Source organism: Lepisosteus platostomus, chromosome 3 (assembly GCF_059453375.1).
Source record: "Lepisosteus platostomus isolate fLepPlt1 chromosome 3, fLepPlt1.hap1, whole genome shotgun sequence".
Taxonomy (NCBI): Eukaryota; Metazoa; Chordata; class Actinopteri; order Semionotiformes; family Lepisosteidae; genus Lepisosteus; species Lepisosteus platostomus.
This window is the reverse complement of record NC_142613.1, coordinates 79,980,152-79,998,453: the sequence shown is the minus strand read 5'-3', so window position 1 is coordinate 79,998,453 and position 18,302 is coordinate 79,980,152. Positions and strand designations below refer to the sequence as shown.

The 18,302-nt window shown below is 37.0% G+C and overlaps 1 protein-coding gene across 1 annotated transcript in view; it reads left to right on the top strand.

The window, feature by feature from the left end:
- The window catches only part of slc35f1 (solute carrier family 35 member F1), a 155,347-nt gene extending 138,257 nt beyond the window's left edge, over positions 1 to 17,090 (top strand). Inside the window, exon 8 of the mRNA XM_088627033.1 lies at positions 11,912 to 17,090. Within this exon, the coding sequence (XP_088483159.1) occupies positions 11,912 to 12,136 (225 nt within the window). The 3' untranslated portion in view covers positions 12,137 to 17,090. The remainder of the gene's footprint in view (positions 1 to 11,911) is intronic.
- Positions 17,091 to 18,302: the final 1,212 nt, after the last annotated feature.

The following is an 18,302-nucleotide window of genomic DNA, read 5'->3' as shown; positions in this document are numbered from 1 at the left end:
CCTTAAATTTACAGTATATAGTGTTTTTCTGGACACTCCACTCAAAGTGGTTTACAGGTAAAGGGGACTCCCCTCCACCACCACCAGTGTGCAGCCCCACCCGGATGATGCAACGGCAGCCATAGTGCGCCAGAACGCTCCCCACACATCAGTTCTCAGTGGTGAGGAGAGCAGAGCGATGAAGCCAATTCATAGATGGGGATTATTAGGAGGCCATTATTGGTAAGGGCTAATGGGAAATTTGGCCAGGATACCGGAGTAACACACCCTCCTCTTTTCAAGAGACGCCCTGGGATTTTTAATCTGATGGACGGCACCTTTTTACAGTATAATGTCCCCATCACTAAATTGGGGGCATTAGGACCCACACAGACCACAGGGTGAGCACCCCCTGCTGGCTCCCAGGAGGTCTCATGTCCAGGTACTGGCCAGGCTCACACCTGCTGAGCTTCAGTGGGCTCCCAGCTGTTTGTTGCAGGGTGATATGGCTGCTGGCAGTAAAATACATTGCAGTAGATCTGTGCTGCAATTCAAATAAAGAGTGAAAATGTTTCAGTACTGCAGAAGAGAGAGAGGCTGCTATTACAGTATATCGTACAGACGAGACACCATATTGAAATGACTAGCAATAAAGAAGGCTAATGGAGGATAAGATTGTAAATAATGTGTTTAATCATAAATATTCTTTGTTTCTGAACCATAGTTTAAGTCTTTCAAATTGACTTGTTTGACTTCTCTGTATTTTAAGGTATATTATATTTAGTTTACAAACCACCTTTACTGGAAACTGAAAAAGCATAAAGAAATAGTCCATATATACAGTATGTGCACACAGTGTATATGCAGACATATTAAGAGTAATACTTGGTTATCTTAGAAAAGTAATCATTTTTGCATCCTTCCAGGCATTTCCACTCTTCATTTACGCTATCCGAATGATGGTTGATATAAATTCCCACGAGCTTCTAGATTCAATCATCTGATTATAAAAAAGGATTTCCATGACTTTATTCAGCATTTAGAATTTCATTTTTATGCTTTTGCCTAAAAAATTTCAAAGTTAACCTGTTATCAGCTAGTACATGGAAAAACTGCCATGCTTTCTAAAAACATGTTATTCAAATTCAACCCTTACTGGATAATCATAATTGCAAATAGTATTATAAAACACTTCAGATTAGAGTTTGAATACTGCTATACTGTACTATGCAATACTGTATGTCTTACTATATTCAGTTGAGAAATCTTTAAATTGTTAATAATATGCTACATCTCAGATGCTAGATGTGTGCTAGTTATAATAGTGTACTATAGTAGTTATTATAGATGTGGACACATTACAATGAAGCAGTCAAGATGGAACCTACTGTATAACAGCAGCAGGTGACAGGCTAGACTCCTGTAATTGTTAGCATACTGATCAGAAAGCCTAAAACAGCATGACTTAAAATGCCCCTCTGTTTCCATTATTGAACCATTGTGCATTTGGAATTAGATTGTAATGCTAATGTATTGCCATTAACAGTATGCTTTTTAACAAAAGGAAAACAATACTGTTTGACTGGGCATCTCAAAAGAATTCTCCAGTATAGGTGGGAATATAGCCAAATGAGCTGTTTGGTCAGGCCAAAGTGTATAATAACTCTGAGTGGGTGTTTCAACAAATATGTTTCTTTCCCCCTGCTTAACTGCAATCTGACCTGAGAGGTCATACAACAAAAGATGAATTATATAATAGATTCATAGGAATTTAATAATAATAATAACAATAATAATAATAAAATATACAATTATATAGAAATAACTTAATAAATCAAGCACATTTATCACTCCTTAACATTAAACAGGAACTGCTTTGCATTTGGAATGATGGTATTGCTTTTTAGTAAACGTGGTGTAATAATATAATGGCATCAAGATTTCGAATTATGTATTGCTTCGTGAAATTGACAGCTAAATGATGACCCATTCAAATTATACATTCTTTCTAAAAGGAGGGCAAGTGAAATAGTCAGCACATGTTTAGCAGTAAGAGATTTAAAAAAAACACATTCGCCTTGCTTTTGAGTAACATTTTGCAATGAAAAACAGTTTACATGATTCGTCAACACCTGAGGAAATACTGTGTAAACAAAATATTTCAGATCATATGTACTTGTAGACTCAACAGATCCTAAAACAAAGGTTCTAAACTACATTTAACTTCTCCAACAGATAGCAAATGCCACTGTAGTGGCACTAAAAAACAAAATACATCCTCATTTCAGGACCCAGCTAGGTAAGAATACAACGAGGTTAAGACTTCCAGTTAACCCAGTTGCTTTAATTGACATTGCGAAAACAGGAATTACTCTACCAGCCAGAAAGCAGTTTTCATGAGAACATTATTTTTTCAGCAGTCTGTGTTATTTACACTGGACAAATGAAGAATACTGTACATTACTGACAGAGAAGGCCTAACTCTGTTAATTAATAGTCCTACTTTTGCTTTAAAATATTATGCTAGTACATAAAGAATTGAATCACTTATAGAAAAATATTAAAGTAGAAAGGTTTTTAAGCATACAGTAAGTCCTGTCAAAAGAATTGAAAAGTAGTGATTATTTTATACTTGCAGTTATTATTCCTTCTGCATTATTATAATGGCTGTCAAACCTGACACTTAGCTTCCCCAATTCACCAGCTTTATCAAAAGGTATGTGATGTCACAGCTGTGAACATAATTATTAAAGTTTTAAGTCTTTAATTTTCAGACTTGATGTTTCAAAAAATGAATGGAAATACAAGGAGTGTGAATTAGAGCGCCTTATTTCAGCAAGTTGAAGGAAAGTAAGAAGCATTTTCTTCTTGAGTGCCAATTGCTTTTGAACTACACTATGACTATGAAATAAACTTGGCGTTGTTGATGGCTGCTGACACTTTTTAATGTAATTACAAGAAATGCATTTAATGAAGCACTTACAGTACAAGGATGAGATTGAAGGTTTCCTTGACTGCTTTGGAGACTGAGTAATGATTTTCATTAAGTTTCTTCCGGATGTTTCACAGACTGAAAAAAGTTGTTACTATGGTCACAGATAGTAAGCTCTTAGGTGAATCAATGACAGATGAACACAGCAATAAAAAATATGTCGTCTCCATTTGCGAAAATAACAAAAAGGCCCCTGAAATAACTGGTTGGTCACCAACGAGAGTATTTATGCTGCAAAACAAATTGACACCTTAGCAATAGCACAAATAAGAACTCCTTCCTACTGGCTTTAAGTTCTGGACCAATTGATTTGTGTCAGCTATACAATTACTGTCATTATTTTGGGGCAATAATAATATACCATCTTACTCTGATCTCAGAAAATCTCAGAATATGCCTGCTGACATTTTTTACTGCCCCCTTTGGTTGAGATGATTGTGAAAGATACACAGAGTAGATTAAACAGCAACGCCCTGTTCCTTTAGGATAGTTTATTCATCCTGCATGTGGGACAATGGCATTCAGCTGCAAACACTGAACTGGATGAAATCTGATTAGAAAGTGGTCATACACAAGCCTACTTTTAAGAGCATAAAAAATAAATCAGACTAGAGGAGGAACATTTTTCAGTTCATTAGGTTTATGTTTTGGTAATTTGGACCTTTGGATGTCAGAACAGCAACATCTTTTTTTCTACTGTGGTGATCAAAACTGAACACAATATTTTAAAATTTAACAATGATCTGTAATAGTCACTAACCTGCTTTTTTGTTATTACAATCTGCTTCAAACCATACCATGGGGCTGACAACAGAAGATCAGTGTTGTCACAAGCCCCCTCCCTTACGGGGAATGAACCAGGGAGCTGCTGAAATGGTGAAGTTGGGATTTATGTATAGTTGAGCGGAAGTACATGATTAGAATTTCACCTCCTTCTGAATTTCGGCGAAGTAACACCATACATTGCCCACATTGATTCATCATTACAAATATCCCCAGAGCTTGTATTTGCACCTATTAGTTGAAACTTATTTAGTACATTTGTGATCTCTGTCTAGGATAACCTGTTACCAAAATTACAGGTAAAGACCGGATTTTGAAATCGCCCTTTAACGGAACATTCGCGTGTAAATTAAGCATTACACCTTCGCAAAGATGAAAATTGGCGATTAATGCTGGCATGCTATGGTTTGTAATACTGATAAAATTTTTACTATACCTGCCAAAAATCAAAATGTGTCAACAGCTGCAAAATGTTATTGACTCGATGTCACTGTCTCTGGCCATCATGTCCTCTGTGAAGACACTCCTGCAGGATAAATATAGGGGCACAGAAGTATAGACACAAATAAGAAGGGAGGAGAATCACACTTCAAAATAAAGCATAACCATAGCTTTATTATCAAAAGTTACCTTTTTTGTGTACTGTGTATGAACATTCTGGCAGGAGTTCCTTTTACATGCAAGGTATTGTACATGTACGGTTTGATAATGCATTTTCAACAGACTTTATTATGTTATTGATCTTAGGGAGAGTAAGTGAGAGGATCTTCATACACCACCGCAGAGATTAATTTTCTAAGTTGATTTAAGGAAAGCAGGGTAGATCATCTCTATTTCCAGGTTATTGCTCTTAGGAGATGCATCTTTCCTGGTTGGCAAGAGCATTGTCTCTTGTTTCTCTGTATTGTAAGAAGTTAATGAACCTCTTGACAGAGCAATCTGTTTAATTTGTTTCATAAATATTGCTCCCATGAGTATTTACTTTACTGAATTCTAAATTGAAACCCTGCAGGCAAGAAGCAATCATTCTAGTTTTATTTTTAACATTGGAAGAGGAAATATCTGTCATTTCTAAGGGAATATGTCTGAATAGTCATTTATGTTATACAATAACAACCAATTTCTTCTCACATTACTTAAACAGAATCTTCTCTATTTGCGACCTTTGTTTCTAAGATATTGTCTGTCACACTATTGACATGCCACAATCCTGGTTTGATTACAATATGGAGTCATTACATTTGATCAGAAAAGTTAAAAGGGTCAGAAATGGAGTGTCACGTTCGTAAACCCCTCCTCTTAAGGGCGCTCCAGCCCTTTCTTGTTTGTTATTCATCTCCCACACCTGCTCCCTGTTCCAGCCCCCTTTTCAGCTCCCCCTTATAAAGCCAGAAGCCTACTCTGTTCCGGGCTCTGCATTGGTTCCCGTACCAGGCGAGTCCGGGACCATGAAGCGCCTGGTCCCATCAAGTTTTTAAGTTCCTGTTCCTGCCGGTTTTGACACGGTTCCTGTTTTTATTCTGTTTGTCTTGGATGGACCGCCCTGTTTTGGATTTTCCCCCTTGGACTCACCTCTGGACTGTTTGCCTCGGCCACACCTCCCCTGAGCACCAGCGCACCATGGACACGCCCCTTGTTTTCATTCCTGACCCCTGCATGCTTTTTTTCCTGTGTTTTCCTCACTTACCCCGGATTGTGTCGTCTGCATAGGGTCCGGATAGAACGCTTCCGTTACATGGAGTAGTCCTGGACTATAGGTAAATCATTACATGGTTTACATGATTAAAAAGTGAAGTGGTGTTGCTTCATTTTAAAAAATGAAAATGCACCTTTTGGTGTAATCATTTCTTTGCATATTAAGGACCATATTAAGGGTTGTAATCTGCTATTCTAGTTTGAAGGTATTTCTATATTTCTATAATGCAAGCTCTTTATGCTACTAAGCAAGTGATAAGAAGATGTTTTTCAGTGAGACAATATGATATGATTTTCTCAGATATTCAGAAACCTCAGAAAATGAAATTACCTTTTATGACCTGGGCATTGTAAAAGGAGTTTGATTTGTCCTGTCCTCTTAAAGGCACATAGATAATTATGTATGTATATGTTTTTGATAGAAATATTTTTAAATTGTCCTTTCTATTACATTATAAGCAGAATATGTCACAGTGTACACTACTTTCAGATGATGAATGAATACTGTGTTTTACATCTCTCCAGTGATATGTCTGTTTACATAATATTAACACTTGAAGAAATGGTTGTCATCATATGTATGATTGACCAAATAAAAATGGGAGAGAATATATCTTTCATTTTCCAAGCCATTTTAGCTTGGATATGCATTAGGCTGAGATGTACGGGAACTATTACTTACTTCCTTAGATGTGCCAAGTGGAAAATTTGTTTTGCAGGCAGGTAACACAATACATAATACATTTAAGACAACATGAACCCGTTAAAAAATAAGAAACATGCATGCATAAGATGAGGAAGAATAGTTAGCAATTTAATTTTCACAATTTAATTCCAAAACAAAGACAATGGGAGATAGATACATAAATGCATGCATGATGGAAAGAAGCAACTACTTAACCACGGAGGTTAAGTATATATAAAATGTGTAAATACAATGAGTCATGAGATCAACAGCTCATCACATTTAATTAAACATACATGTCATTTCACTGTGATCTATGTACTGGCAAGGATAAAAGAAGTACTGTAAGTTAGTGGACTTATGCATTTTAGTACTGTAGCTCACTACATATCACTCCAGAGCTGGTACTGCAAAAGTTCTAGGGGTTCTACCCAGCAATCAGCTAACATAAGAAAGATGAAAAGCATTAAAAATTTCATTTCACTTTGTTCAAGATTGACCTATATCAGCATGGGTGCTTCTAGAGAGCAGACGTAGAGTAGTAGAGGAGTCTATTTGCATATGTACGTGTACACTGGAATTCTTATTCGCACTGATCTCTCTCTAATTGTTAATGGTACTGTATGTTATTTGCAACTCACAACTGGCAACCCACTGAAGCTAAGCAGTTGTGAGCCTGGTCAGTACCTGGATGGGAGACCTCCTGGAAAAACTAAGGTTGCTGCTGGAAGAGGTGTTAGTGGGGCCAGCAGGGGGCGCTCACCCTGCGGTCCATGTGGGTCCTAATGCCCCAGTATAGTGACGGGGACACTATACTGTAAACAGGCGCCGTCCTTCGGATGAGATGTAAAACTGAGGTCCTGACTCTCTGCGGTCATTAAAAATTCCAGGGCGTTTCTCGAAAAGAGTAGGGGTGTAACCCCGGCGTCCTGGCCAAATTTCCCATTGGCCCTTACCAATCATGGCCTCCTAATAATCCCCATCTCTGAATTGGCTTAATTACTCTGCTCTCCTCCCCACTGATAGCTGATGTGTGGTGAGTGTCCTAGTGCACTGTGGCTGCCGTCGCATCATCCAGGTGGGGCTGCACATTGGTGGTGGTGGAGGGGAGTCCCCATTACCTGTAAAGCGCTTTGAGTGGACTGTCCAGAAAAGCGCTATATAAGTGTAAGCAATTATTATTATTATTATTTATTTTCTAAGTTTTTGCTGGTTTAAATGACATAGTAAGAAAATAATAATTCACAGGATGTTCAGTTTCAGTAGATCAGGCACATGTGCTATGGGAATATCTGGGAGCGAGACTTACTGTATATAAGACTGCAGTAGGCGAGAGGAAGAGTGTGAGATTAGGATCTAACCATCCAACTGAACGTCTGTTATGAACACTATTATATATAGACCAAATATAGAATAAATTCTTTGTTTGAAAATAGCGATTGAAGGCTGCAGTTCACACGATGAGGACTGTCTGCAGGGAAAAGGGCAGGAAGACCTGCAGTAGATAGGATCTGTCTGAAACAGTAGGCCACAGGGTCTACTTAAAGAGAGAGAACGTCGAGAGGATACGAACAGCGGGACTAGCAGGGACGGCAGCAGGGACGGCAGAAGGTCGAATACCAGAAGTGCTGGTGAGGGGTTCTAGGGATAGGCGAGTCTCCACTGGGGGGCTTGTTCAATTGCGAATTGTTCAATTGAAGAAAAGTTGTCTTTTTTTTAGACATTTGTAAGCAGTAGCCCTACAGCAGTAGGAGCTCAATGTCTCCCATCTATTGGAGAGTCCTGCTTAATTAGGTGAATGACTGGTGGATTGACTACCCAACAACACAGCTGGTTTAACTGTGTGGCAGCCCAACTGTTGGAAGGCTGAGCCCCTGGGCAAACATGCTGGTCACCCCTGGCTACAGTGGGACGTGACGTAGAAGTTACAATTAGTAGTCATTTTTCAAAGAAAAGATTATTATTAGGCCTCACTGTCCCAGTTCCTTTGTAGGATAGTGTATGTTATTGAAGTCTTTGAAAAGTAAAGCTACATGACTTGTAAAGACAATGACAATTGTTCTAAGTAATTTTAAATGAACGGAAAAAAAGCTTTATGGGAGAGTTGTGTAGATGAACCCATTAATCTACACAAGATAACAATCTACATTAATGTTAATGTTAAAGGGGATTTACTGTATTCTTGTAAATGAGGTAACGTGTAAAATTGAATGCTAGCATGCAAAAATGAACATGTTATGCTTTCTTCCTGTAGTGATTGTGCAAAGACATTTTGTGTCACAAAGAGTTTTACTGTTTTTGCACTTGCTTTTGTAAATTTATTTATGATTCATTACATTTACCTTGGATTGTAGCATCTTGATATAAGTCCTCAGTTATTGTGTAATTAATGTCCACCACTGCATTGATACTTTTTATTCCATTTAAAAATATATATATAAGAGAACAATTCTATACTAAAGTATACAAGCAGCTTCAGCTATTGACTAAAGAATTGCTTCCAAACTCCCACAACCCTCCAGGTAAAAACATAGCTTTGAATTTTCCCATCTTGAAAGGCCTTAAACTTTCCTCTTATTTCTCCAGTCCACGTATTGCTGCTGATTTGAAGAGGTCACCTGAGTTCACATAGTCAAAGTATTCTGAATGAAGTTCCTATGCAGTTTCTGTCCCAGGCTAATAACATTCATTTCTTGTAATCTTTCTGTGTATTAAATTCCCCTAAGACCAAAGAACAAGTAGCTTTTTTTGTAAGCCTTTAGAGCAGCAGTATCTTTTTTGTGATATAGTAAACACAATATTTAGAGCGAGGTCTAACTAACACATTGCACAGTAGATATAAAGATTCTAATGGAAAAAGGTTAAAAGTTAACATAAATGCCACGGTCTAGTTGTATTTTGCTGATTCTGGCTCAGTACCACCAGTTTGATATTTGAAATGTACGTTCTTGCTTCCTTCATACAGTATATTACCTTACATTTATCCATGTTCAATTTAATTTGCCAGATAATGTCTCTGCCCAGAGTTGAATTTTGATACCACCAGATGTCTCCAAATTTAGCCACATGCTTGATTTTGAACTGAAATGTGATTTTAGCAAAAAATACATGTTCATTCAGTGTATATGCATATTAAAAAACATCACAATGTGTGTATTACATTATATATACAGTACATACTACTGGATGTAACAAAGTTGTATCTTTTCAAAATAATTGCATAACTTTCTAAAATAACAATGTTCAAATATATTTGAATCCTAAATACAGTATATATGTTGGAAATATCTGTTATAAAGTTATCCTAAAATATATTTTAATATAATGAAGTATGTTCATAAAACTAAAGAAGCATTAAAGAAGCTTCTGACAGTCACCTTGATAACCACTGGGCATTAAAGGAGGTACATAAAGTAAAATAGCCAGCACCACTTTATCATGGGGAAAGTCAGACTTGTTTAAAGATGTAAAAGACTAACAACCTCTCCAACTGTAGTGATGGCTATAAAACTCTTTAAACATCCCACTTTTGACTGTGAAGTCACTATGATGTTCAATGCTAAAGGGATATTTTCTACTCTACTGGGAGGAGAACATAAAAAGAGTTGCTCAAATGTGCAGTCTTATAAGTGGTATAGGAGGATAACCGAAACCCAAGGGTAAAATTCAGCAGGATACAGTGTCTTCAAGACTATTATTTGAAGTTGTCCTCTTTAATCTGAGGTTGCTTGCAAAGTTCCATGGCTGTATAAATAAGAATAAACAGGTGGATTCTGAACTATCTCTGAAGACCAGTGGGACGACATCATATTGCACGTTGAAAACTCAATTATTCAGTTTGAAACACAAACTCAGTTTTTGTACAGTCACACCAAAAGCAAGCTTAGCATAGAACAGTAATACTCATGTTTCTTCAGTGAAGAATAGAAATGGATCTGATTGCTTTGGGGATGTTTTGCATCCTCTGGTCCCTCTTGTCTAAGTTAAAATTGATCATTGCCGGGAAACGCTAGTTTTCAAAGTAATTTATTATAGTTGGAAGTTACTTTTATAAGGGATTACTTTTAAAATAAGAAATTGGGGAAAACAATTTTGAATAACACCGATCTATGTAGTTTATGTATTTTGCCACGTAAAGTAATACATTACTGTTACAGGCTGGAGAAAAGCCAGTTCAGTGGGGTAGGTTTAGAATGCATCCACAAGGTACTGTAGCTACACCCTTTATTGCTTTAAATAGACTAAAAAAATCTCCAAAAAAGCTGTTCTGGACAGTCCTCAGTTGTTCAGGCTGCATTCACAAAATTGTTCTTCCTTAAGGCTCATTCGGCTCAAGAGGTTCAGTCAATGTCTCTGACAGTCAGGGGCTCCCCTGTGTGACATCTCTAGCCTTACCCAGCTTCCTCAGATACTATGTATTGATGGGAGAGCACATCTTTATAGAGAGGAGCAGCTGTTCGATATCACCGCCATAACCACCAACAGATGTGTCCTCTCAGGTGGTGATTAGCTGACTGCCTGTCACAATTAGCTCTAAAAAGATCCATTGCACAATTTATTTCTAACTGTAACAAATAACTCTTGTAAAGGTCTCTTTTTGTAACACAGGTATTTTTGCCAAACTAGATTTTTCTCTCAGGAAGCTCAAATCTGGTTACAAATAACAACCTGCAGGAACACAACTCACCTCCAGAGGAATTACCAAATTAAAAAGGAAGCATAAAATCTACGTACTTTATTAGAACATTTGTGGTATGAACTAAAGAATGTATTTCACAAGTACACATTTTGAACTACAGTTCTAAGGAGCAGGAGTTGTGCATGAAAGAATGGTCAAAAATCCCTACTGAGAAGACCCTGAACCTAGTAAAAGCTTTGCATTCTGTATATTGTCAAAGCTACAGGAGAACTGGCAGAGTACTCATTACTTTGTTGTTATTCATTTTGAACATCATTTAGAAAGATGTGCAATTCTTGTTATGTCTGCCGCTCCGTTGGACAGGAGAGGTGGGCTTTGAGGAGGTGATGCACCCATGTGCGAGGCGAATGTCAGAGGAGGCAGGGGAAGTAAAGCAAACCAGGAGCAAGGGCTGAGGAGGGGGAGCTGTGGCCAAGCAGATCAAGAGTGCGCACACTGGGGCCGGGCTGCGCTGTACAGGCATGCGTGCTAACTGGAGAGGGACTGTCTGAGCAGCGCACGCAGGCTGCCAGCATGCTGTCAAGCATTGCTCTTCCAGTTCGTGGCTGTGCAGGCAAAAGCCAAAGCCAGAAAGGTCAGACGAGACACTGTCCAAATCACTGGGGGGAAACCATGAGAGTAGGTCTATCAAGCCAGGATCCAAGCCAAGATACTGTAAATGTTCCAAGCTGTGTGGGAAATCCAGTAGGAGAGTCAGGAAGAGCTGGGTCAGGAATCCAAAACAAGCACTAGAGACCGAACACAGGAACTGCAACTCTGGAATGTGGAAACAGAGGTAGCAACCAGGGAACCAGGTGCTTGGGAACAAGCAACAAGGGAACACAGGAACAAAGAGAACATTCCAAGGAGGAGACCCTCAGGAACACTCCACTAGAGCCCTGAGTGCGGTCTAACCTGACTTTAACGTTTCTGCTGTGACGCCTTCTTCGGGTGTCACCGAAAGAGGAGGAGGAGCCGAGATATTGTGTTTCTTTTCTTCTCTGTTCAGCATGGAATAAACCTTTACTTGTTCCTTTAAATTTATTTTGCTGTGTATTACATATTGTTTGCTGACCTGCGTGTGTTTCTGTCTCTTCAGTTTTCAGGACTCTACTTGCTATCTTTTTTTATCATCATCCTGGGGCTGGTCCTGTACTCCTCCTCTTCCACCTACGTGGCCCAGGACCCTCGTGTCTACAAGCAGTTCCGCAATCCCTCAGGGCCAACGACAGACACCCCCACCACTGGGCCTCTGGAGCCATCTGTCACATACACCAGCCTGGGCCAGGAGACTGAGGAGGAGCCACGGGTCAGAGTGGCCTGAGCAGGGCAGGGGCTGGGGCAGGGGTAGGAGGAGGGGGCAGCACGGGGTCACTGCCATCATCCATGGCCCCACCCTCACTGTCTGTAGAGAAAGAAATTCACTGGATGAAAAAAGCAAAACGTAGCAGAAAAACAAAAGTACACTGTGATCACAAACTGTGAAAAGTTACTGGTGACATATGAACATTTTTTAAAATATATATGTATCAGCTCTTGACATTTTTATGATATATAGAAGCATTTGCTGTGGGTGTCCAAATGCTTAATTTTGTGTGTGTACTGTATATATAAACATAACATTCATAATTTTTGGTTAGGTACTTTGTCAGGGCTTAGAGACAAAATCTGTAGGATGTGCTGTTTAACGTGTCGAATCATCAAAAATTCAAGTTTGCTTATTCTTAGACTTTGTTATGGAGGTACACATGAACACAGTTCCAAAATTTGCTGACTTATAATAAGAATTAATATTACATCATTTGTGCAGAGCCAGTATTCATTGTGAATAACTATTTGATATTTTAGCAGCAGAAAAATGTTATCATATTCCATTTATATGTAGCAATGGCATATTGGTTTTCTTGGTGATATCTGTTAATTTCTGATAGTTCTATACAGTGGGTCTAGACTTGCTCATTTTCAATATGTTTTGCCAAATTAGATCAAACTGTAGATTAAATTAAGAAATTCATTTCTTGAAAAAAATGTTTTAGTGCTTTTTCTTCATTATAACCTTGTTTTAATTCAGATTTCTAATTGAAAACAAAATGTTACCTCATGATTATGTAAGGTCAAACCCAGTATCCAATATCAAAAAAGACATTCAAATGTCTTGATATAACTTTAAAATGATGCTTCTCATATGTGTATTACCGAGTTTAAAAATATAAAGTGTGGATGTTTTGGAAATGGTTATTCAGTGTTGACATTTGTTTTTTGTCTCCTTCAGTAAATACAAAATTCTGCCCTAACCCTAACCCTCACAACATGATTGACAGTGTCTGCGTGAGACAGACATGTCAATTTTCTAGCTTTTTAAAAGCTATTTGATTAATCAGTGAAAACCTTACAATTAGGTGCATTTTCCAAAACCATACAAGTGTTCCTGAAGAACCAGTAGAATCTCAGATGCAACTGTAAAATGTACTTTAAAGGGTCAGAGAAATATTTTCATACTCTTTTCTCCTTTGAAAAATCCGCTTTGAAAATGGGCCAGCCTGAGTTTCTCTTTGAAGAGTCCACTACTGCAAATACAGGGTATATTTGAATTTTATGTATGTGTTTGCATACATATAGTTCTCACCTTGTCCTACTTTGTAGAAAGGTTGTTTAGTTTTAGCTTACATAGAAAAGGGGTAGTCTTTACATAGAAAAGGATCAACTGAAGGCAGCTCAGTGACTACATGGATATTTCCTTCATCTAGTAATTCCCAATAAATATAACCTGGAGCCTTACTGAGACAATGGAGCCTTGCTGAGACATCTTGTTCAGCAGAGCATCTACTGAGGGAGGCAAAGATGATGCCTATTTTACTCAGATTGACAGTGTGAATTGTATGGACACCTTTCTCAGCATTTTATAAGACAACAGTTCCCGGTCATGCAGTGTTCCTGTGGGATGAGTGCAGCTCTGCCCGTTGATCCCAGGCTCCTTGCACACACAGCACACCTCAGGCTCAGGTCTTCAGGCTCAGCAGAGTCTCACCTGCTGTCGAGGTTCAGAGGGACGTGATGTCACTTGCTCGGCGCACTGAGCCCTGCTACACTTGGGAAAGAATAAATGCAAGGATAATGACATTTATTGTCTAACAGAAGGCATTTTTAGTTGCTTATTTAAAAATGTATATAGACAACAGTATTAAAAAAGCACGAGAATACAAATAAATGGAGGTTTAAGACAAACTGTTAGAGGTCACTGGGGCATTCATTTCAGGATGTTAAAATCCTTTTACAGTATGTCTTTGAAGTTGTCTTCCCTTTTGCACATGATGGTATACCAATGGGTTATCTAGAGAACTGCACTTTGGACATTTTTTACCTCCTGAAGATGTTGCATGGTATTCAAAGAAAGACAGGGACAAGGTTACATATTTCTTATTCTCCTCAGACTATATCCAAGGATCCCATGCCACAGGTGCAGAACTAGAACGATATCTTCAGACTCAAAAATAAGACCTTATCACCTTTCTTCTGTCTTCTTTTTTAAAGTGTTAATTTTAGAGTTTGAATCTGTCTCAGAAACCTATTAATGATTTGTTCATTTAAATTAGTGAATTTGTAAAGATGGAACTTGAATGCAACAGTAGCAGAAACAAAACAAAAAGCAGTTATGGCCACAGTCTGATATAAAAATATAAAAAAGATCACTTGTGAAAACCAAAGGCAGCACTAAGTCTCCAGATGAGCTGCACCAAGCCAGTTCTCTTTCTTTCCTTATAGTGAACTTCCTTTCTCTAAATTCAGTGGGGGCTTTATGTTTTTCAAACCATGACCTGAAGATAACCATGGCTGTGTTCCATTATTGTATTCTTCAATAATACATGGTGTATACATTTCTTGTATTTATATTTTGTAGTGCCCTTTGTTTTGTTTGGTTATATTTTTATCCCTAGCAAATATTTAGTCACAAATTACAACTTTATGGCTATTTCCTTAAACCACAATTTCTATATATTTCTTTAAAATACAATAGTTACTAACAATTTAAAAGTTACTGATAGTTTACATGTGCCATTTGAATTTTTTTTTTAACAAAATATGAATCCAAATGCCTTGTGTGTAAGGAATTTGTTATAAAGGTTAAGATATAATTTTTGAAGCAGCCATTCCTGTTTTTGCACACTGAGTTAATGTTCTCCAGAAGCACACTGCATACTGAAAGTTTAGGTATTTTATTGGTTTCCAAAAAGGAAAACATATTGCTGAGGATTTTTTCTTCATCATAACCATTGTGAGACCCACAGATAAAGTACAGTACATGCCCTTGAAACAGTGAACTAGAATGACGCAAATAGAGAAATAGCATCATTCGATGACGGTATAGATTAATAATACATAGCAGAAACACTACTGAAAACCGTGCAACCATCTACTGCAGTATTTAAAAAACTGACTTAGCTGGATGTGAAAGTAAGTCTCAAATAGATTACAGAAGCTTAGTGATCATTTCAAAGTTAGTCAATAATAAAAAAAAATTGTAAAAAGATCTGAAATGTTGTACTTTATTCTAATTTTAAATCATAAATTTGATAATGTCACAACCATCAAGACGTACGGGAACACTGCTTGAATGCTACAGTAACACAGCTCTGGTATGAGCAGTTGACTGTAAGGCTTATTAGAGATTTTGTAAAGAGCATAATAACAACAAATGCTCTTATTTTGACTTCAGACTTCTTAAAACCCTGATGATATTGGATCTCTTATATTCAAAGACCCAGCTAATAACTCAACCATATCATTCTACACCATCATGTACTGATACCAAAATTCTGCAGTCTTTGGTAAAGTTGCAAGTCAATTTTGATTATGTTTTATATTTTTTATCATAGCATCTTGTATATGCATTTCAAATTAAATTTCACTAGGAGTCTCATACTAATAAAAAATATTACAAGAGTGCAGTTTTTCATGAATCCGTTGTGAATGCATCTTTTCAAACACCATACATGTCTGTGTCTTTATTTAAAAAAAGACTTTAAAAAACTTTGTAGGCAGGTGCACTATATGTTCTAAAATTAAATTCATCTGTCCAGTTCTTCCACAGCCAATTGTCTTGGGCAGGGGTCGCTTGCTATATTGTTTCCAGAAATAAAGCAAGATGATTTGACATTCACTTCATTATGACCAATAGAAAATGAATGTGTTTAACTTCGGAAGTTAGGAAAACGGTTTTTGGTATGTTAAACAGGCTATTGTGTTCAACAAATACACAGTACAGTATTGTGCAAATGTTTGAATCTGTTTTGGTTTTATAAAATTGATCTGGAATTTTCCAACACAATAATAATCCAAAACATTGTCAATAGGTTTTAAAGGCATTTAGAAATCAACTAGAAAGCATATGGGCTAAAAAGGTTTGATTCAGACCAAGAACATATGGAATTGCTCAATTAGATAAAAATAATGGGAATTCAGTGAACCCAAGCAAGTAAAATGTTTAAATGGCACTTAGTGTAAAATGTGCAGTACTCCAGTCAGACACTGGAAATAGTGAAGCAAAGATATAAAATGTTCATCAAATTGTTTATGACTTATTTCGCAATGTTTTCACAGATTTGGTGTTAAAGTGATTTATGTAGCATTTATTAAAAATAGCATGATATACAGTAACACTAATTGGTTAAGAAACCTTTGTGTCATTTTTGCACAGTACTGTATAGTATGAGGTATACAGTACAAAGAGATGTGCATCACATATCTTAGAAAGATAACTCTCCATTGTGTACTGTATGTAGACTTTGATTTTAAGAAACTAAAACCTCATGCTGGTGTAAACTGTAAGACTGTACATTCCAGCTAAATAAAGAAAAATAAAGGAGAATGAAGCTCAACCGGTATTTTGTTTTTTTAAAAGCGCATTTGCCTATATAAAAGACAGCATTTCAGTTTTTGCACCACTATAGTTTTAAAAGAGATGTTGTCTAGTGTAACTTAAACTTATTGTTCTATTAACATTTAGACAAATTTGTGCATCTTATTTTGTTATTTAACCATCGAGGAATGTTCAGAAATAGTTATGTTTACATGCTGTACCCCATGGGTAATTCTCTTTTGTTAAGAAATCCTTATAGAGCACACGTAACTCAAGATTTCAAATGGAAAAAGAAAACCAAAATCTGCACAGTTTCTGTGAAAAAAATATACTTTTTTTATATTTGCATGCTCTTAATGGATTGGCTGTGGTAATGTTAAACCTGTATGATGTTTTCAAATAAATGCTTTCTGAAACTAAAGTAGGTAATTTGTTCTTTACTTATCATCCCTAAGGATCCGAATTGAAGTGCCTACTATGTTGAACCACATAGTAAGAATCTAATGCATCCGTCTTGAGTCTCTCGTGGCATACAGGACTACAGCAGGCTGTCACTCAGAAGCAACAAAACTAACTCTGAGCATCTTTCATCTTGTCACGATAAACGTGTTCAGGCTAATGTTACACGTTTTAGTTTGCATACATTTAACACTAAAAAAGTCAATTTATGGAAAATGACTTGAGTTTTACCATGCTACATCAGCCATTAAATTATTTAATTATATAACGTGTGACTATCCGAACAATATGTTAAGAACTACAGTATATACAGTAATAAAAGTATCATCACTAAAACAAACTTATTTTCTGAGGCGACATTCCCAGGAATGTTCCACCTTCAACATTTCTCCTTAGTGGCAATTTAATTTTTTCTATGTGGGCGTGTGTTTACTTTGCATTTCAGAAGCTACTGTACATTAGTTAATATGTAATAATAATATATATTATTTTCGAAAAGAAAAATGGAAACAATACTGCTTAAAAGAGTATTAAGAGTATTAAGATGCTGAGATGCTTACCTTTTCTGTGTGTCATAGTGAAAGGCGAGAAGTGAAAACCAAAAAATATGGGGGAAAAGGAGATACAGAAACTGAAGAAAAGATGCTTACAGTACATCTTAATACCCCTAACTGAAATCTCTAAATCTCTAATCTCATATGCATGTACGTTTGCTGGTAAATATCCTAATGTGCAAAATTGAATGACATAGAACGAGTTTGCTGTGTAAAGACAGGGCAGGAAAACTGAAAAGCATGGAAAAATTGAGACAATTTAAAAGTATAGATGTAATATGCCTCACTTAAATCTTAAATATTCCTAATGTACAGAAAAGTGGAACCATCCCCAGTCCGTGCGCTGTTTTCAGTTCTTTATAATTAACTGCGTGTGCTTCATTATATTATCAGTAATCATAACGACAATAAATCAATAATACTTTGTTATAAAGCATCTCATGATTATTGCACTTAAATGTTTTGTGTTTTCTTTGGAATATATTAAAAGTACCCTGTTACTGGAATCGGGAAATTCAAAGTCACGTCGAAGTACAGAAAAAAGCCAAGTGTTGAAAACACATGGCATTATAACAATTATCAACGTTTAACAGCTTCAGACTAGGTGAAACAAGGCGTGC